Genomic DNA, 20,695 nt, shown 5'->3' on the forward strand with positions numbered 1-20,695 from the left:
TGCTCCTTCCCCATTTATCCAGCCCACAGCCCAGCCTCTCCCAGCAGAGCTGAATATAGCAGCTCTGTCCTCCAGGGGCTCAGGCAGTAGCCAGAAAAGGTAGGTCCCTAAGCAGCCTGCAGGGGGATAACTGTTATAATGGGAACAAGTAAAGGTCTTAGGTTCCCCCAAACAGACCTCACCTTTTCACACTCCTTTATTTGTCCTGGCTTCCCTACCGCCCTGCTCTGTGAGCTGGTTCCCCCTCAGATCCGTACTTCTGTCGCTCCCCCTTGCCTTGGAGCACCTTGTGTCTGTTTGTACATCTGTCTCCCCACTAGACCGCAGGGCTCCTGAGGGACAGCTTCGGGGTCTGAGTCATTTCCCTTAATGCCCATTGCGGTGCCAGACACTTGGCAGGTCCGTGCTGAGTGTTTGTTCAGTGGGCGATTGACCCATGTCCACTGAAGCTAGACGCGTGTTTGCTAGGAAGGGTTGGAAGGGGCCTCTGGGGGTAGTTGGGTGGGAGATGGACCTAAAAGGGGGAGGCAGATTTCACCTGGAGCAAGGGCTCTGCAGGGAGAGGCACATCAGGGGTGGGCACAGAGCGACAGGGATGGAGGAGGAGCCCTTGGGAGGACCGGTGAGGGAGGGCTGGTGCTCGGCCCCGAAGCGGGGGAGTTAGCTACCTCTCTAGCCTAATGGTTCTTTGCCCATTTGTTGGTCCAGGACCCCACTGAACGTCCCGGGGAAACCTTCCACCTCCAAATGCACAGACACACATTTGTGTGCTATTTCCTGAAGTTCACTGCCCCCCTGAGGCTCATCCACAGGCCATTCCAGCCAAGGCAAAGGCTCCCCAGAGCTGATGCCAGCTGGCTTTTGTCTGGGGGCGCAGTTCTAGAAGAAAGGGAAGACAGCCTTTTTTTTTTTTTTTTTTTTAAGACAGCCTTATGAGTCCTGCAGGTCCTCCACTTTTTCTCTGAATCTCTTTCATCCCTAGCTCTAAACCAAACCTGGTTCTCCCCTGAGGGCCTCAAGCGATTTCTCTTCTGGTGTTTCCCCCACTGGGTCTGGAGGTGGGATGGGAAGGGTGGCCCTTGCCCACCAGCCTTGAAATTCACACCATCCTGTGATTGGGAGAGAAATCTCTCTCCTCTCCCTGCAGCCACAGACCCAGCCGTCCCCACCGCGGTCCCTGTCCCCACCGTGGTCCCTGTCCCTGCCATGGTCTGTCCCTCTCAGTACTTCACTTCTTGCTCTGCTGGAACTCGGCGCCTGTCATTACGATCACACCCTTGCATACCCTCCCTGCTTTCTCACTTCTCTCTTTGTCACATTTGCTTGGCAAAAACCCAACACTAGTTAATTCCAGTTCTCCAATGGCTGGTGGGGCTCCCCTCCATGCTGATTGCTTTCACTCCTCAGCAGGCTGGCTGCACCCTGTCCTTCACCTCCTACCTCCCCTCTCCCTCCCTCCCTCTCCCTCCTCCTCCCCTCCTCTCCTTCCCTCTTTCTCCTCCTCCCCTCCCTTCCCTTCTCCTTCCCTCTTCCTCCTCCTCCCCACCCTCCTCCTCCCCTCCCTCCCTTCTCCTTCCCTCTTTCTCTTCCTCCCCTCCCTCCTCCTCTCCTCCCCTCCCTTCTCCTTCCCTCTCTCTTCCTCCCCTCCCTCCTCCCTTCCCTCCTCTCCTCCCCTCCCTTCTCCTTCCCTCTTCCTCCTCTTTCCCTCTTCCTCCTCCCCTCCCTCCTCCTCCCCTCCCCTCCCTTCCCTTCTCCTTCCCTCTCCTCCCTTCTCCTTCCCTCTTCCTTCCCTTCCTCCTCCTCCCCCTCCCCTTCCCTACCTTCCCCTCCCTTCCCCCTCTCCTCTACCTCCTCCTCTGTCCCTCTCCCTCCTCCCTTCTCCTCCTCCTTCCTTCTCCCTCCTCCCCCACTCTGTGCTTACCTGTAGCTGGTGAGCGCCCCCACCCTGTGCTGCCCACACCTGCACCCACACACTGTGCCTCCCTGTTGTCACTGTAGAGGCTGGTCCCTTCCCATCAAGGTCAGCATCCCTTCATCCCCTTCAGGACATCAAGTCAGCATTTCTTTCTTCTCTCCTCCCCGACTTCCCCCTCTTGACTAGGTATTTTCCATTGCTATACAAGTAGGCTGTCTTCTCTCTTTTTTTTTTTTTTGTAATTTCATTCTTGCTTCCACGTTCCTCCCCAGGCACAGCCTCTATTCAGCTGTCCCTGATTCCCTCCTCCTGTTCTCTCTCTAAACTGGTTAAAAATAGGGAACTATGCCACACATGGAAAAGTACGCATAGCTCAGTGACGCATCACGGATACCTTGAACCAGCACTCGTGTCAAAACACTGCTGTGCCCCAGAAACCCCCTCTTTTGCTCCCTTGCCCTCCAAAGGTAACCCTGAACCTGGCTTGTATGGCAGTTGCTTCTGTGCCTGGCTTGTTTGCTCAGCACTTTGTGAGATTGATTAATTGGTTTTTTATTTTTATTTTATTTTTTTTATTAATTGTTTTTTTAAAGATTTTATTTATTTATTCATGAGGGACACAGAGAGAGGCAGAGACAGAGGCAGAGGGAGAAGCAGGCTCCCTGCTGGGAGCCCAACACCAGACTCCATCACAGGACCCCAGGATTGCAACCTGAGCCAAGAGCAGATGCTCAACTGCTGAGCCGCCCGGTGCCTCTGTTTGTGAGATTTATGTATGTTTTTGCATATAACCAGTCCGACTTCTGTGCAGGACAGTTCCACTGTGTTAACTACATCACAGCCTCTATTCATTCACTGATGGGGATTTGGGCAGCTTTACTTTTCCTGGTGCGCATATGCACGCCTGTCAGGCATGTCTCGGGGAGTGGAATTGGTGAGCTGACTCCATACACCTCCTCAACTTCAGCGGATAATGCCCATCTGGTTTCCTCCTGGCCGTGAAGGAGATTCCTGTTGCTTCATATCCTGTGTTGCTAGTTAAAAAAAGAGTATCATTCTGTTGGGTGTGTTGTGGTGTGTTATTGTGGCTTTGGTGTGCCTTGGCCTGGTGACATATGAGTTTGAGCACCTGTGGATAAGTTGATGAACCATTTGGCCCTTCAGTGAAGTAGCTGCTCCAGTACCCTTGAACACTTAAAACATAGGGTTCTTTTTCTTACAGAGCTTTAGCATCTCTCTTCAGGTACACACCTGCTGTTGGTTACGTGTGTTGCAGCCATGCCCTAGTGGCTTGCTGTTGTGCTTTCTCCACACTGTCTCTGGATAAACAAGAGTTCTTAGTCTCAAGGAAGTTAGAGTCACTCATCTTTTCCATTTGCTTTCATGTACTGTTTAGCAAAGTCCTTCTCTACCAGGAGGGGTGGAGGATATTTCTCTGTAGTATCTTCCAGAAACTTTATTGTTTTGCCTTTGGTGACTAGATTGATTATCTGCCTGGAATTGACTCCTGGGTCATCACCCCTACCGTCAGGGGGTAGATGTTCTCAGGCCTCAGCTGAAGGCCTTGGTTTACTACGGTCCCTCCACCTGGCGGGCCTTGAACTTGAATGTCTGTGTCGCAAGGACTGAAAGACCGCCACAGTTTCCGCTCCACTCTGGGTCCTCTTCTGCTGCTGTTTTCTGTTCCGTTTCTTGACATCCTGCTCTGCCTAGCTTAGGAGAGAAGATTGCATGCAGAGCTTTGGGCTCACTTCCCTGGGGTTTCCTCAAGTTCTGGCCTCCTTGACAGCTCTGGATGCCGGCTTCGCTCTGCCCAGCCTAGTGGGGCTGCTAGTTTGCTATAAGCTCCTCTGCCCAGTCCAGAGGTGGAAGGTTCCTTCGCATGATACAGAATATTTACATTACCACCGACTAAAAACATTTCCTAAATTTCTCCATGACCTCTTGCTTGCTTGAACTGTGGATAGCTTATATGTATCTTGCTTCATTTTCAAATGTATGGGAAACTTTTCATTCTCTTTTTGTTATCCATCTTTTGCTTAGTTTCATCATGGTCGGAGAACATGGTCCAAATATTTTCTTCGAAATTTGCTCACGTGTACTTTATGGCCCAGCTTATGTCCAGTATTTCTGACTTTGGTTCATGTGGCTGGAAAAGAACGTGTATTCTGTAGCTGGTAGGAATAGTGTTGTCATATATGCCTGCCAGGTCAGGTTTACTGATTCTAGATCCAATAAGGACTTTTTTTTGTTTCATTGTTTATGAGTAGTAAAAGTTATTAAAATATTTCAGTGTGATGGTAGATTTGTTTAGTTGGGGTTTTTTTTATGGAATTATGGATGATTTGGTTTCTTTTTCTTTTCTTTTATTTTTTTAAAGATTTTATTTATTTATTCATGAGACACACACAGAGCGAGAGACAGGCAGAGACACAGGCAGAGGGAGAAGCAGGCTCCATGCAGGGAGCCCGACGTGGGACTCGATCCAGGGTCTCCAGTATCACACCCTGGGCCAAAGGCGGCGCTAAACCACTGAGCCACCCAGGCTGCCGATTTGGTTGTTTTAAAAGATATCCTTTTTAAAAATTTTTTTGTCAAGTTTGACTTAATTTTGAAGCTTTATTATGAAGTGCACATTTAATTTATAATTGCCATATTTTCCTAGTGGGTTGAAACTGTGAGTTGTTTCCAGTAATGCTTTTTGTTTCTGGTAATGCTTTTTACTTTAAATTCTGCTTTGTCGGGGATCCCTGGGTGGCGCAGCGGTTTGGCGCCTGCCTTTGGCCCAGGGCGCGATCCTGGAGACCCGGGATCGAATCCCACGTCGGGCTCCCGGTGCATGGAGCCTGCTTCTCCCTCTGCCTGTGTCTCTGCCTCTCTCTCTCTCTGTGACTATCATAAATAAATTAAAAAAAATTAAAAAAAATAAATAAATTCTGCTTTGTCTCATATCCATATAGCTTCATGGGCTTTTTAAAAAATTAGTATTATATTGCATAATATATGTATATATTATATATCTATATGGGTGTATATATATATATAATTTCTTTGTATTTTAATGTTGTTAAGAATGTGGAGTTGTCTTTTCTTTCCCTCCTATTATCCTTGTCTATTATTCCTTATAATGACTTGGAACATTTAGTTTATTTCTGCTTAATATAATTCTGATATATTTGAGTCTAAACCTGTCATCTTGCTATTTTCTTGTTGTTGTTCTGCCTGTTTTATTTTCTTTTTGTCTTTGTATGCATCTAGTTTTTTGTTTTGTGTTAGCTTTACTCAGATGCAGCTTTCAAAAAATGAAATTTATCATAGCGGGTAGCATTTGGGGGACACCTGGGTGGCTCAGGTTGGGCACTCTGCCTTTGGCCCAGGGCGTGGTCCTGGAGTTCTGGGATCGAGTCCCACATTGGGCTCCCTGCATGGAGCCTGCTTCTCCCTCTGCCTGTGTCTCTGCCTCTGTCTTTCTGTGTCTCTCATGAATGAATAAATAAAAATCTAAAAAAAAAGAAAAGAATAGAAATGTAGCATTTGGTGAGTTTTGGTACAGGTGTGTGCCCACATGCCATCATGGCAGTCAAGATACTGAACATTCTGTGTTCTCCAAAATTCCCTCTATGCTCCTTTGCACCAAGTCCCCTGCACCCACCATAGCCCCTGGCAAACACTGATCTGCTTTCTAGTACTCTGGTTCTGCCTTTTAATAATACAGCGTGTAGTCATATGATTTTTTTGTTTTTCACTTAGCATAATGGTTTTGCAATTCATGATCAAGCATTTTCTTATGATCTTGTTTGTTCCCTCCCTGTCGATTTGGAAGTTATGTATTCTGTTATTCTCTTTTAGTGATAGCTGTTGGGGGGCAGTTCGTGGATTTCTCCTCGGTCTGTACATCTTGCAAGCAGAGACATTGACTTCTTTTGTTCCAGGCTATCGTTACAAGGATATTTGCATAGCAAGCATCCTTAGAAGATAGAGATCAGGTCTTTCCCTGGAGCAGAGGGGAGGTTTGCTTACTCTCTTGGGTAATAAAGATCGTATCATCCTCCAGAGCAAAGCTTTGACAGATCTGCTTATTAACCATGGTAGAAGATTCAAGTTCTGTACACTCAGGGTTTCTCTCTCCTAGCACAACATGAGCAGGTGTCACCTGGCCCTCTTCGTGTCACCCTGTGGGAACTAGATCCCAGGGAATTGGCACAAATGCTGAAACTGGCCACTGCTGGGGCTGTGAGTAATAAATTGCCCTTTGTCTTTGATCCAAGAATCTTGTTTCTTCTGCCAGTATTCATGAAACTGTGTCGGGCTAACTTGTTGGTTTGCAAGTAGGGCAAAATCTGAAACCTTCACAGTTCTTGATAGAACCTGAGAGATTGTAATACACATCCTTGGCCTTACTGAAGTATAATTGGTACTTTAGTGTCTTCCAGAACAAGAAATTAGGACTTTTTAACCCCATTTCTTCCCAGATGTGTGTGTATACGTGTGTGTGTGTGTGTGTGTATAATTCTACTTTTATTTTAAACCCAGCAAGACATTATGCCAATGCTTATTTAGATTCACCCACATATTTACCATTTCATTTTTTTTCCTGGATCTTAAACCATCCATATAGGATTAAATTCCTTCTACCTCAAGAAAATCCTTTTATATTTCCTATCTTATAGGTCTGCTAATGACAAAGCCTCTCTCTTTTTCTCTTTGTTTGTTGACTAGAAACATTTTACTTATTTATTTTAAGTAATCTCTACATCTAGCATGGGGCTTGAACTCATGGGACTCTGAGATCCAAAGTCACATACTCTACCAACTGAGCCAGCCAGGCACCCCTGACTAGTGAAAGGTTTTACTTTAACTTCAGACCTAAAGGGAAGCATGCTACCTACAGAATTCTCATCGGTATTTACTTTTCTTTAGCTCTTTGAGAATGTGATTCCATTATCTCTGGTGTCCACTGCTGAGAAGCCGGCGTCAGTCTTTGAAGATAAATTTTTCCTCTGTTGTTTTTAATATTTTTCTTCACATTTTGTTTATAGCCATTGTAATTTGGTACATGTGTCAATTGTTCCTGTGTTTCAGCAATATGTGACCAATACATGTCCTCCTCAGTTACTGCTGTGTAACAAGCCATCCCAAAACTTCATGGCTTAAAACAACGATCTATTATTTAGACCACAAATCTGCAATTTGAGCAGAGTTCAGTGGGAAAAGCTCTCTTCCACTTTACATGGCATGAGCTAGGGTGTCTTGACTGTGGGATCCACTCCTAAGATGACTCACTCACCACTGGCAAGTTGCTGCTGGCTGTTGACTGGGAGTTCATCCAGGGCTAAGGGTCCAGGACCAAGAGTCATCCCTGCGGGTTGTGTCAGTTTCCGTGCCATGATAGCTGGGTCCCAAGAAAAAAGAGGTAGAAACTTCCAGTCTCTTAAGGCCTGGGACACTAGGGCAGCATCATTTCTGTGAATAGTCTATTGGTAAAGCAATTGCAGAGCCATATTAAAAGGTAAAGAGACGTCATGGGATAATGATATGAGACCTCATGTTTCAATGGGAGCAGCATCAGAGCTTGGGGGCCCTGTTCTAAAACCTTTACAAGATCCCTAAGTGGATTTCTGTATGTGTGCGTGCACACCCATGTGTGCAGGAGGGCTCATACATATTTTCAATGGCCATGACATTTTTTAAAAATCAATTTTGAAAAGTTCACAGACATCAACCCTTCAAATATGGCTTCTCTCCAGTTCCTTTTCTCTTCTGCTTTTGTGACTCCACTTATCTGTATGGTAGATCTCTTCATTACGTATTTTATGGCTTTTATCCACTTTCCTGCATTTTCCATCCTCTGGCCCTCCAGGTTCTATTCTGTTTACTCTCTTTTCTGTCCTGTCTTCCTGTTCACTAGTTTTCTCTTTAGCATTGTCCAGTCTTCTTTTATACCTGACCCCTAGGTTCTTCATTTTGGCAATTATATTTTTTAATTCTGTAATTCCCATGTTTAAACTAGTTTCAAGTTCTTTTACTTTTATTTTATTTTTAAAAGATTTTATTTATTTATTAGAGAGAAAGGGGGCAGGGGCAGAGGGAGAGACAGAAGCAGGTGCCCTGCTAAGTAGGTTGCCTGATGCAGGGCTGGATCCCAGGGCCCTGGAATCATGACCCAAGGGAAAGACAGACTCTAAACTGACTGAGCCACCCAGGTGCCTCCTTTTATTATTATTTTTTAAAAGATTTTACTTATTTATTCATGAGAGACACAGGCAGAGGGAGAAGCAGGCTCCATGTAGGAGGCCCAATGTGGGACTTGATCCCTGGACTCCAGGATCATGCCCTGGGCCAAAGGCAGGCACCAAACCACTGAACCACCCAGGCATCCCCTTATTTTTTGTTTTTAAAGATTTTATTTATTTATTTGAGAGAGAGAGAGAGGCAGAGATAGTGACAGAGATAGCAAGAGAGAGCCTGAGCAGGGAGGAAAGGCAGAAGCAGGCTCCTTGCTGAGCAGGGAGCCCAACCCGGGGCTGCATCCCAGGACCTCGGGATCATGACCTGAGCCGAAGACAGACATTTAACCAACTGAGCCACCCAGGTACACCAGTTTCAAGTTCTTTGCCTCAATTCTAAATCTTCTATTTTATCCTCTTGAATAGTATCGGTTATTTTATTTATTTATATTTTAAAATAAGCTCTACCAACTTACCCCCAATGTGGGGCTCGAACTCACTACTCCAAGATCAAGAGTCTCATGCTCTACTGACTGAGCCACCCAGGCACCCCTTATCATAGTTATTTTAAAGTTTGTGTCAGGGACGCCTGGGTGGCTCAGCAGTTAAAGCATCTGCCTTTGGCTCAGGGCGTGATCTCGGAGTCCTGGGATCCAGTCCCACATTGGGCTCCTCACAGAGAGCCTGCTTCTCCCTCTGTCAATGTCTCTGCCTCTTTCTGTGTGTGTCTCTCATGAATCTTTAAAAAAATAAAGTCTGCGTCAGATGACTTCAGTATTTGCAGGCCCCCTCCAGCTCTCCACCTCCCAGTTACAGATGTGTTTCCATTATACATTGTTTCTGTTGTTTTTCTTTAGTGTCATGTAGTATCTCCTCCTGTGCTTGGTGAGTTTTGATTATGTGCTGGACCTTGAAGCCTGGCTTAATGTTTCTTTTCTTTTCTTTTCTTTTCTTTTCTTTTCTTTTCTTTTCTTTTCTTTTCTTTTCTTTCTTTTCTTTCTTTCTTTCTTTCTTTTTTCTTTTTTTTTTTTTTTTTCTTTCTTTCTTTCTTTTTTCTTAATGTTTCTTTTGTGTTTGCTTCTCCCACGTACTTGGGAACATTATCAGTGAGGGTGATTTCAGTCCATTTTCTGGAACTGCAGAAATTATTTGGAGTTGAGCTACAGTCTCTGGGAGGGTCTGTCTACTGTGGATCAACTTAGGCCTTAGTTCAGGACCCCCACCCACAGTAAGAGGGTTCATCAGAGCCCTCCCCTGGCCTCTGATCCCTGTCCCCCAAGCCCATGAGGTTGCTGATGCTATGGTATATCCCTCCAGCCTCTCAAGTGACAGCAGCCCTAAATACCAGGCTCACATCCTGGGTTTCCATAATCCTTTCCAACCTGACACTTCATCTCTATCTGCTTAGGTAACCAGCGTCTCAAGCAGATGCCTTTTACATTTTGTCCAGCATTTCTAGTTGTCCCTAGGAGGCAGTCTGGTTCACATTACCAGGTCTGTCCTTGTGGGAGTGGAAGATCCTATTTTCTTCTGGGTTAGTCTCACTAGCATTTAGATGCCTGATTACACTTTCCCCATTAGCTACCTCTGTTTGCTCCCCTCTGCAGCAAAACCCCTCACAAGTATCGTCTATACTTGCTTCTCCAATTTCTTACATCCCATACCTTCTCAGACCCTCTCCTGTCAGGCTCTGGTTCCCACCTTTCCACCAAAAGTACTTTGTCAAGGTCATTAATGTTTTATTAATGTGAGATCCAGTGATCAGTTTTTAGTGTCCTTTTTAGTGTCATTTGGTGTTATAATTTAGTTGTCATTTAGTGTCATATCTGACATGGCAGCAACATTTAACATGAAGCACTCTGCGGTGCAGAGGTTGGCGAGATGAAACAAAACCAGCCAAGGAGAATGAGGGAAGACTTCCTCCCATATCCTCCTATGTTTGTTTGTTCTTTAGCACTTACTCCCTGGCGGTTTGTTTATTGTACTTTCTTATTTTGATTTGTAACTTACGCATTTGTTGATCTTTCCCTTAAGAACAGGGGCTCTAGGAAGGCAGGGCGTGTCATCTGTTTTGTTCATTGATTTACCCCTTCCATTTAGAACAATGGCAGGTGCAGAACGCACTCTCAATAGAAGCTTACTAAACAATTGCACTCTCGGAAAGAATAGATGAGCCTTGTTGAGCCAACACTTTATGAGCACCACCTCGGCTAGACCCTGGCTGGCCCTGGGTCTTCCATTTTGAAAGCCCTGGTCAGACCTTCAAGAATCTTCAATGTCAACCATCATTGTTATTAACTGTTTTTTTTTTTTTTTTTAAGATTTATTTACTTATTCATGAGAGACACAGACTGAGAGAGAGAGGCAGAGGGAGAAGCAGGCTCCTCACAGGGAGCCCAGTGCGGGACTCGATCCTGGATCCCGGGATCACAACCCGAGCCAAAAGGCAGGTGCTCAACCGCTGAGCCACCCAGGCATCCCATGATTATCTGTTTTTAAAGTACTATTACAGGGCAGCCCGGGTGGCCCAGCAGTTTAGCACTGCCTTCAGCCCCGGGTGTGATTCTGGAGACCCGGGATAAAGTCCCACGTCGGGCTCCTTGCATGGAGCCTGCTTCTCCCTCTGCCTGTGTCTCTCTCTCTCTCTCTCTGTCATGAATAAATAAATAAAATCTTTAAAAAAAAAAGTACTATTAATTGGTTATCCCATCTGATCCTCGTAGTACCTCTGTGAGGTGGGTGGGACAGGTACAAAGAAGTCTCTTGTTTCAAATAAGGCTCAGAGGGATGCTTGGATGGCTCAGCGGTTGAGCGTCTGCTTTCAGCTCAGGGTGTGAGACCAGAGTTTCAGGAACAAGTCCTGCATTGGGCTCCCTGCGGGGAGCCTGCCTCTCATTCTGCCTGTACCTCTCTCTCTGTGTTTCTCTTGAATAAATAAAATCTTTAAAACAAAACAAAACAAAAACAAAAATAAATAAATAGGTCTCAGAGAGGGAAGACATTTTTCCAAGGTCACACAGCAGCTTAATTGCAAACTTGGAACTTAAACCCAACTCTTTAGAAATGAACAAGGTTTATGATGATCATTCTTTTCCTTTGGGGGAGTTAGAGGGCAAAGACACCATCTTACTGGTTTTTCAAAAAAAAGAACCCCACAAGTTTTTTCTCTGATTATAAAAATTATAATCATTATGAATGAGCACCTGGGTGGCTCAACTGGTTGAGTGTCTGACTCTTGATCTCAGCTCAGGTCTTGATATCAGGGTCATGAGTTTGAGCCCCACATTGGGCTCTGCACTGGACATGGACCCTACTTAAAAAAATAAAAATAAAATTACATAAATTCATTGTAGAAAATTCAGAAACTTCAGGAACAGATAAAGAACATTTCAATTACTGTGCTACCATGTACATTTGGACATATTTTTTAACACACTTTAGATCGCATTGTATCATGTAAGATTTGTATCTTGCTTTTTTATTTAACATTACAAAATCACATTTCACTATTCTTTTAATATTGCATCTTAATGGTTGCATAATATTCCATGACATAGATGTGCCACAGTTTAGATCATATTCCATTGCTGGACATTTAAGTTAAATGCTTATTTACTTCCTGCTGTGTGTGAGGGCTGAGGACTTGAGGCTGGGGCTTTCCAATTTCATAGTCAAATTAGAAAGTGGATATGAGGGCACTTGGGTGGCTCAGCGGTTGAGCATCTGCCTTTGGCTCAGGGTGTGATCCTAGGATCCTGGGATCAAGTCCCGCATTGGGATCCCTATAGGAAACCTGCTTCTCCCTCTGCCTATATTTCTGCCTCTCTCTGTGTGCCTCTCATGAATAAATAAATAAAATCTTTTTTTTAAAAGAAAGTGGATTGACAGGGCTTTGTTAAAATAAAATGTAAAAGCATTATAAAATATGCTTATTAAAAAAAAGGGGGGGAAGAAAATCTTTTTAAACAAAAATAAAATCCTAGCTCCGTTTGGAGGTGTGTGTGCGCACACGTGCCTATGTTTGCTTGCAGTGGGGAGTCCAGCTGGAGTGGGTCACTGCACGGCCAGAGGCAGGCAGCCACCTGTGTAGGAGACCCAGGGCTTTTGACTCCAGCCAGGGTGTGGGCCAACATGGCTCACTTCCGTGTCGTCTTCTGTGTCCCCTCTCTGTAGACTCTTCCAGCTGGAGACAGAGGCGGATGCCCTTGTGAACTTCCAGCAGTATTCTTCGCAGCTGCCGCCCTTCTACGAGAGCTCCAAACACGTCCTGCACACTGAGGTCCTCCAGCAGCTGACCGACCTCATCCGCAACCACCCCAGCTGGTCGGCCGCCCACCTGGCAGTGGAGCTGGGGATCCGAGAGTGCTTCCACCACAGCCGTATCATCAGGTGGGCCAGGAGGGTGGGACCCCTGGGAACCATGCATGTGCTTCTGCATGTGGATGGGCAGGTTCTGGGGAGTTTCTCCATCCTGCCTCAGTTCCCCTCTATAAGGTCAAAAGTTGCCCCGTGCCTTTGATTAGAAAGAAACTAGTGTGTGGCCTCGGAGAGGGAGCCTAGGAATGCTCACTGAAGCCAGGAGGAGAAATGTGGTATTTCTGGAGGGCCCAACAGGTGCCAGGCCCATGGTAGTCATTTTATACCCACCATGAACTTGAATCCTTGCAACATCCCCCAGGAAGTGTTGTCCTCCCAGCAAGAGAGGTTGTGATCCATGCTAGGTCACTGCTAGAGAGTGCTGAAGAGGCCTCAGATCCGTGTCTCTTTACAGAGATCTGGCTGCCCTCCTGGAGGCTGGACCGCTTACTTTCATATGGCCCTTCAGCCAATACTTACGTCAGTAGATGTGCCCTCAAGAGGGGACTGTGTGGGCCCTGTTGCAGGAGTCTGGCTCACCTGCTTGCCCTGAGGTGGCCACAGCTTGGTTCTGCTCCCAAGACCCAGGATCAGAAATCCTCACTGACCTTTATAGTTTTCAGGCCTGTACTTGGACATTGTGGTGTTTAACCTCCCCACAGTTCGCCCCTTTTCTAGGGCAGGCATTATTGTATTTATTTTTATTTTTATTTTTTGTAGATAAGGATATTGAAGCCCAAAAAGGTTAGGTGAACTGCCTGAGGTTAATGAGATTTCTGCCTTCCTACCCTTGGTTTGCCACCCTGCCACCCACTTCACACTGGCATGCCCCTAGGAGCCGTCTTGTACAGGTGTGCCAGTGAACAACTGATAAAATCACACCAGTCACAGATAAATTGTGAATCCGCCCTAAGGTTGAACCAGCCAGCCTGAGCATGGCATGGATGCTCTCAAGTGCCAGCCCACTTCCCTCTTCTGTGCCCAAGTTTCTCAGCACCCCTCCTTCCTGTGCCCATCCCCCACCCCCACCCTCCGCAGCTGTGCCAATAACAGGGAGAATGAGGAGGGCTGCACCCCCCTGCACCTGGCCTGCCGCAAGGGTGACGGGGAGATCCTGGTGGAGCTGGTGCAGTACTGCCACGCCCAGATGGATGTCACTGACAACAACGGAGAGACGGCCTTTCATTACGCCGTCCAGGGTGACAATTCCCAGGTGCTGCAGGTGAGCTTGTAGGGGGAGGTGGGGCGCAGGGTGACCAGATCTGGCAACACCTTGTTGTCGTCATTTGGTCTTGAGCTGCTTCCTGGAGGGTGTACCCTCCTCTCCCCTCTTCCCCCCTCTTGCTCGTCGAGGAGACACATCCTCAGCCACTGTGCTGTGGCCACCCTAGGGAGGTCCTCCATCCCACCAAGATAAACCAGAGGCCCAGCCCAGCCAATCAGTTTGGTTTGGCTTATTCCAAGGCCCTACTGAGCCCAGCCCTAGGCTGGGTGAATTCATTTCAGCCCTGCCTAGAGAGGCTTATGGTCCACTGGGACCTGAGCTTAGCTCTTTACAGGTACTCCAAGCTCCATCCGACCTTAGCACCAGATATACCCCTGTGTAAATGTTTGATTATTGGGCTGAAAAATGAAAATAAAAATTGTAGACAAGTAGATGGGAGTGATGTCATGAAAGGCTACTTTATGTATTAGATGGAAAAGACAGACTACCAGACAGTATTTGATTACCCAGAGCAGGAAGATTCTTTTAAAGGTCATGTCCTTCTCTGCCCTGGCATCAGAAAGGAACTACTTTCCAGAAAATATGCGTTCATGTCTTATGATTGGCTCACAGGGAAAGGACTTCCACATGCACTGTTCGTGAACTCCATCCTTCCTGAGAGCCGGCTAAGTGCCCAGCACAGTGCCCCACAGAGCCTGCCTCCGTGCAGATGGCACGCACACACTCTCTTGTCAGTAGCTATCCTTTGTTGCATGCTGGTCTCGTGTCTGGCCCTTGACTGTTGTGTGTGCCAGTTAATTCTCAAAATAGCCTCTGTGGGTGGAGTCATTATCTTCTCTTTGGCAAAGAAACTGAGTTTCTGGGGCGCCTGGGTGGCTCAGTGGGTTAAGCGTCTGCCTTGGGCTCAGGTCATGATCCTGGAGTCCCGGAATCGAGTCCTGCATTGGGCTCCCTGCTCAGCAGGGAGTCGGCTTCTCCCTCTTTCTCTGCTCCTCCCTCTGGCTGTGCTCTTGCTTACTTTCTTGCTGTCTCAAATAAATAAATAAGATCTTAAAAAAAAAAGAAAAGAAAAGAAACCGAACTTCCATGAAGTTAAGAAATGTGCCCAAGGAAGAGCAGAGCTGTGCGTGGTGGGGCTGGCCCTTGGGTCGGGCCTCTTTGCCATGTCTCCAGCCCATCAACAGGCCCAGCTAGGTCCCCTGGGCTCACAGGAGTTGGAGCTAACCTCTGGAGACAGCAGTTGGTGGACTTGTAAGCTGTCTCTCCCATTAGAAGCCCTGGCCTTGCTGTGTCCCGGGACCCAGCAGGTGGGACCCCATGGTGACTGGCCACTGGGCCAGGAGTGAGGACAGAGCCTCCCCTTAGAGCTGGTGGGCCTCAAGTGAGGAAATAAAACCTTCTGGCTCTCTTTGTAATACTGTTTTGTTTTTTTGTTTATTTTCATGCAAAAGGTGTGAGACAGGACCATGGGCAGAAAGAACTACCTGGTTTTGTTTTTTAATTGAAAAAATAATATGTGAACCTAGTGAAAAGAAATTCAAGCAAGAAAGATGAAAATACGATGAAAGTATACAAGGAAAAGCAGGAATTGCTCCACCCAGACCCCCAGTGCCCATCTGTACAAACAACCTGATTTTCAGTTTCGTGATTGGGAAGGTTTTTGTATGAACCACAGCTGTGCCAGAGCAGCCGCCCCCCCACACCCCCTCAGCACTGGCATAGCTGCCATCCTGCTCTCCTGTGCACCTGCTCTCTCTGTTGCCTCCCTTGTCCCTACCCTGTTCTTGCACAGTCCGATCTCCCTTCCCCTTATGTGGGCAGAGGAGACTGCCATGGAGGGTGTCGGGGAGGGTCGTGCGGGACTTGTTGTTGTCAGGGCCCAGCCCACCCCAGTGTCCTGCTGTCAGCTCCTAGGGAAGAACGCGTCAGCCGGCCTGAACCGAGTGAACAACCAGGGCCAGACCCCGCTGCACCTGGCCTGCCAGATGGGGAAGCAAGAAATGGTCCGCGTGCTGCTGCTTTGCAATGCTCGGTGCAACATCATGGGGCCCACTGGCTATCCCATCCACACTGCCATGAAGTTCTGCCATAAGGGGTAAGGCCTCACTCCTGCACCCAGTCTGCTGGGCCTCTGGCTTTCATGCCTAGGGGAGCACTGGCCTCTACAGGGTCATTAGATGTGTTTCAGATTCTTGTGCCAAGGGCTGACCTGACTGGAGGAAGGTACTTGAATGTGTAGTAGATGTGAATCACAGTCCAGAAAGTCAGCTGTGCAGAGTGGAACTTTAAAATGTTTTCTGCAATGCACCTTAATTTCTGGCCACCACCTTCCCTCTCCCAGACTAGAGAAGAACAATCCAAATCTTCCCTGGGGTCTCTCCTTTCCACCTCCCCCAAGTGGTCCTCCTATGCTGGAGTCACATGTAGCCCCAAGGAGGGGCCCAGCTGACCTGGGTCCTCTTCCACCCAAGCCCAGCAGCTCAATCTGAACCCCTTTCATGACTATGACACTGCTCTGTGGCTTCTGCAGATTCCTGGCTTGAAGCCCAGGAATGCTTGGTAAAGTGGCCCAGGGCCCCTTCTGCCTAGATGTATCCATCCTTCCTGGGGGGTGGCACTGCTGGGACACAGGTCCTTGGCCCATGCCTTAAGGAGCTCTGGACCACTCTCGCATTTCTTCCTTTCTCCCCAGACCTGGGAAACCCTGGTCTCAGGAAAATTCTCCATGTGAAGTGTGTGTGTGTGTGTGTGTGTGTGTGTGTAGGGTGGGGGTGTGATAAAAGAAATAAAAGGAGGGCAGCCTGGGTGGCTCAGCAGTTTAGCGCCACCTTCATCCCAGGGCGTGATCCTGGAGATCCGGGATCGAGTCCCACATCAGGCTCCTTGCATGGAGCCTGCTTCTTCCTCTGCCTGTGTCTCTGCCTCTCTCTCTCTCAATCTCTCTGTCATAAATAAATAAATAAAATCTTTTAAAATAAAAGAGAGATGAAGGGGTGCTGGGGTGGTGCAGTCAGTTGGTGCTGATCAGGCTGGGGAAAGAGCAGCACAGAGGGCAGTACACACATGGTGGGTGGGGTCTTTCCTTTTTCTGGAGTCCACACCCATCTTGCTGGCCCCCCTGGCATGGCCATCCCCTCAAAGATCTAGTCCAGGCTTGGACCAGCCCACCTTTCTGTGATCCTCCCCAGCATAGCCAAGGTGGACTAGAACTTTCAGGAAAACTTGACCAAGTGGTTGGAGATAGTACCAACACCCTCACTCCCAGTAGTCATGTTCCGTGGTTGCAGGTTGCAGCCTGAATGGACACAAGTGATGAGTGATGCTCTTTTAGACCTGAGAGGTGCCATGGCCGCCCCACTCTGGCTCAGCTCCAGCCGCCCCAAGCCTTCCTGTCCAGGGGCCTGGTAGTGCCTGGGTCGCTTGCTTCTTAGACACCTCTAGCCACATGCCTCTTGGCCCCTGCCAGGCCTCCCCTGAGGGGCTGGTCCACATCACATCAGGGATCATGCACATAGGACAACGTGAGTGGCCTCGTACCTGGGTTGTGCCCTACTATCGCACACAGCCATGTCCTCCCAGCGCCCCAGCGAGGACCTGCCTCTGTCACCACCCGGTAGCCAGCACAGCTGTGCTCTAGAAATCTCAAGCCTTAGGGTTACAGAAAGGCTCTGTCCCAGCTCCAGTCTGTCAGCCCCTCAGCTGACCTTTATAGAGCTGGGTTTGGGCCTGGGACTTGACTTTCACTTTGTAAAATGTCTTCAAGGTTTATTAATACTGTAGCAGGTATCAGGATTCCCTTCCCTTTTTTTTTAAATATTTTATTTATTTATTTATTTATTTATTTATTTATTTATTTATTTATTTATTTATTTATAAGATCTTATTTATTTTTTTGAGAGAGAAGGAGAGTGAGCACAGAAGGAGGGGCAGAGGGAGAAGCAGACTCCCCGCTGAGCAGGGAGCCCAACTCAAGGCTCGATCCCGGGAGCCAGAGATCTTGACCTGAGCTGAAGGCAGGAGCTTAGCTGACTGAGCCACCCAGGCACCCCTCCGTTCCTTTTTAAGGCAGAATTCTATTCCATGGTATGGTCAGCCACATTTTGCTTTTCCCTGCATCTCTTGGTTTTGGCCCAGGTCATGATCACAGGGTTGTAAGATTGAGTCCCAGGTCGGGCTCCGTGCTCAGTGAGGAGTTGGCCTGGGATTCTTTCTCGCTGTCCCTGTGCCCCTGCCCCTGTTCTCTCTCTCTCTCTCTCTCTAGTAAATAAATAATAAATCTGTAACTACTCTGCCTGTACTTCCTGCAGGATGCAGGCCACTGCATGAAGCACCAGCAGTAGATGGCTGGGGGACAGAGGGTAGCCATGTGCCAGGCACAGAAATGAAATGTCTTCTCTCCTCTAATACCCACCAGTCCTGTTAGGACTGTGCCCATGTTGCAGGTGGGCTCAGCCACGTCCTAGAGATCACCAATAGGAGGCTGGGGCTTGACCTCAGGCCTACCTGACTTGAAGGCTAGCACCACTGAGAATGATCGTTGCTGATTGGAGTTATCAGGGAAGGTTTCCTATGCTGGCTGGTTCTGTTGCAACTTTATTTGCAGAAGCTCTTCCTCACCAGGAGATGAAGCCCTGAGGCATGGCCTTTCCCAGCTCCAGGCCACCTCCCTCCATGCCCATGGCTTTCTATACCGGCCCATGGCTCCTTTCTCTCTAGGTGTGCTGAAATGATCATCAGCATGGACAGCAACCAGATCCATAGCAAAGACCCTCGCTACGGAGCCAGCCCCCTCCACTGGGCCAAAAACGCTGAGGTAGGCAGTGTCTGAGGACATGGGGTGGATAGTCAGGGGCAGGGTTCCAGAGCCCCTTATTCCTCAGCTGCCTGCAGGAAGGAGGCTCCTGAGATGACTCTGGGATGCTGCTGTGGGGCTTGGTCTCATAGTGATTCCTCAGGGGGAGATGACATCCTGGTGTTGCTCTGCTGATCACTGGCACCATGATGATGTTCCCTCTGTGGTTTCTTTATGTATGGCCTGCCCTGGGAGGTGTGAAGTCAGCGAGGTCATGTCTGAGAAATTCTTTGTAAATTGTCAAACAGAAGGTGGTGTGATGCTGCTGCTGCTGACTGCATCCACAGAGAGCCTGACTGAGCAGCTCTTCTGAGGCCTCCCTAAGCCAAGCTCCACCCCCTACCCCAGGAGGATGGAGACCTCTGGTCTCTCATCACTAGGAAGCAGAGCTCCACAGTGTACTGGGTGCCCCAGAGACTGTGGTCTGTTCTGAAATGTGATGGGCTAGAAGGGAGGAGATTGCCAACCTCCGGCACCTTCTGCCTGCCAGAGGTTAGCTGCCAAGTCAGGCCCTTTTGTGTATGCTTTGTCATTCATTGTCACCACTCTCTGAAGTAGGGACTTGCAGTTCTATTTTCACAGAAGACAAAACCGAGGGAGCACCTGGGTCGTTGCAGATCAGGTCATGATCTCAGGGTCGTGAGTTTGAGTCCTGTGTTGGGTTCCATGCTCAGTGGAAAGTCTGCTTGGGATTCTCTCTCTCCCTCTCCCTCCGGCCCTTCCTCTGCCCATGTGTATACACACACACTCTTTCTCTCTCTCTCTGAAAAGTAAATAAATCTTTTAAAAGAGAGAGAGAGAAGTCTGAGTGCAGAGAGTGCAGTGGCCCACCTAAGCTCAGAGGACTGGGATGAAGTGGGGCTGAGCTTTGGGCTCAGGACTGTTGGCCTCCAAAGGCCAGACTGCTCTCCATGTCTCAGGCTGCCGGGCACAGGGGTGCACATTGCCCAGGCCCAGGGAGGGATCAGACCCTTACAGGATCCCAGGGTAGGTTGCACGCGAGGAGTGGGAGCAGTTCTGGGAGTTTGTGAGATGCATGGGGTCCTGTTAGCTCCAGCGAAGAACCGGGAAGCCCCTTACAACAGTGAGCATGTCTTCAGCCTTTTGTCCTCTACTTCTAGGGGGTGGATAGTGTGGGCCAAGGTCTAGGGGTCCCCCCAGAACTGGGGCCTGCTGCCTGAGTTCTTCTTGTTGCTAAGAGCTTTCCAGAGGCCCGATCCCTGCAGGCATCTCAGGGAGCAGGTGGTGGCCCCCCGGGTGCCCTGAGTGCCCACCCATTGGGGTGTGGACCCTTGTCTCCCACAGATGGCCCGCATGCTGCTGAAACGGGGCTGTGATGTGAACAGCACCAGCTGCGTGGGGAACACAGCCCTGCATGTGGCCGTGATGCGCAACCGCTTCGACTGTGTCATGGTGTTGCTGACCTACGGGGCCAACGCCGACGCCCGCGGAGAGCACGGCAACACCCCGCTGCACCTGGCCATGTCGGTGAGCCTGCCAGTCACTCCCCTCCTGCCGTGCCCTCTTCCTTTCCCCGATGCTGGGAATCTTACCTTCCTAGACTCAGCTTAGATCCTTGGGCACCCCAGGAGGAATGTCCAGATGACCCACCCAGTACCGGGTACCAGTGGGCATCCCTCAGATGTCAGTTCTCCTCCTCTGCATTATTAGGGGAACATACTCATCTGCATGTTGTTCCTATCTCCTGAGGGGGACTATAAGCTCCCAGAAGGCAGTGTCTGCTTATACATCTTGGTGACCCACAGTAGGTGTTGGCCACAGTTTTTGGGTTATTATAGAGCATAGCTCCTGCCCTTGAGGCCCCTCGAGACAACTAGAGTATGAACACAGTAAATGCAGGGGAGGGAATGTTATTCTGTTACTGACATATGTGTACATATTCCATATTTCGTATTCTGTAGTAATACCATGTGTACGTAAGTATGTTCAACGGATCTAAAAAAAAAAAAAATCTCCAAGTGATGGAATTTGAGAGAGGCATCTGGTACTCTAAAAGAAGTAGATTGAAGACACACTCAAAGATATCCTGCTTTATACCAAAGGCCATAGCTGTGGCAGAGACACTGTTGCCTGGGAGGTGGAAACTGCAAATAAAACTG

At 48.3% G+C, this 20,695-nt stretch overlaps 1 protein-coding gene across 8 annotated transcripts in view; it reads left to right on the forward strand.

Moving 5' to 3' along the window:
- The window catches only part of PLA2G6 (phospholipase A2 group VI), a 60,069-nt gene that overhangs the window by 16,418 nt on the left and 22,956 nt on the right, over window positions 1-20,695 (forward strand). For all 8 annotated transcript variants that reach the window (XM_072844001.1, XM_072844000.1, XM_072844005.1 and 5 more), the window contains 5 exons: window positions 12,316-12,531; window positions 13,537-13,720; window positions 15,631-15,818; window positions 18,440-18,536; window positions 19,881-20,063. In XM_072844001.1, coding sequence (XP_072700102.1) covers window positions 12,316-12,531; window positions 13,537-13,720; window positions 15,631-15,818; window positions 18,440-18,536; window positions 19,881-20,063 — 868 coding nt within the window. The remainder of the gene's footprint in view (window positions 1-12,315; window positions 12,532-13,536; window positions 13,721-15,630; window positions 15,819-18,439; window positions 18,537-19,880; window positions 20,064-20,695) is intronic.

Source organism: Canis lupus, chromosome 11 (genome assembly GCF_048164855.1).
Source record: "Canis lupus baileyi chromosome 11, mCanLup2.hap1, whole genome shotgun sequence".
In the NCBI taxonomy this organism is placed as follows: domain Eukaryota; kingdom Metazoa; phylum Chordata; class Mammalia; order Carnivora; family Canidae; genus Canis; species Canis lupus.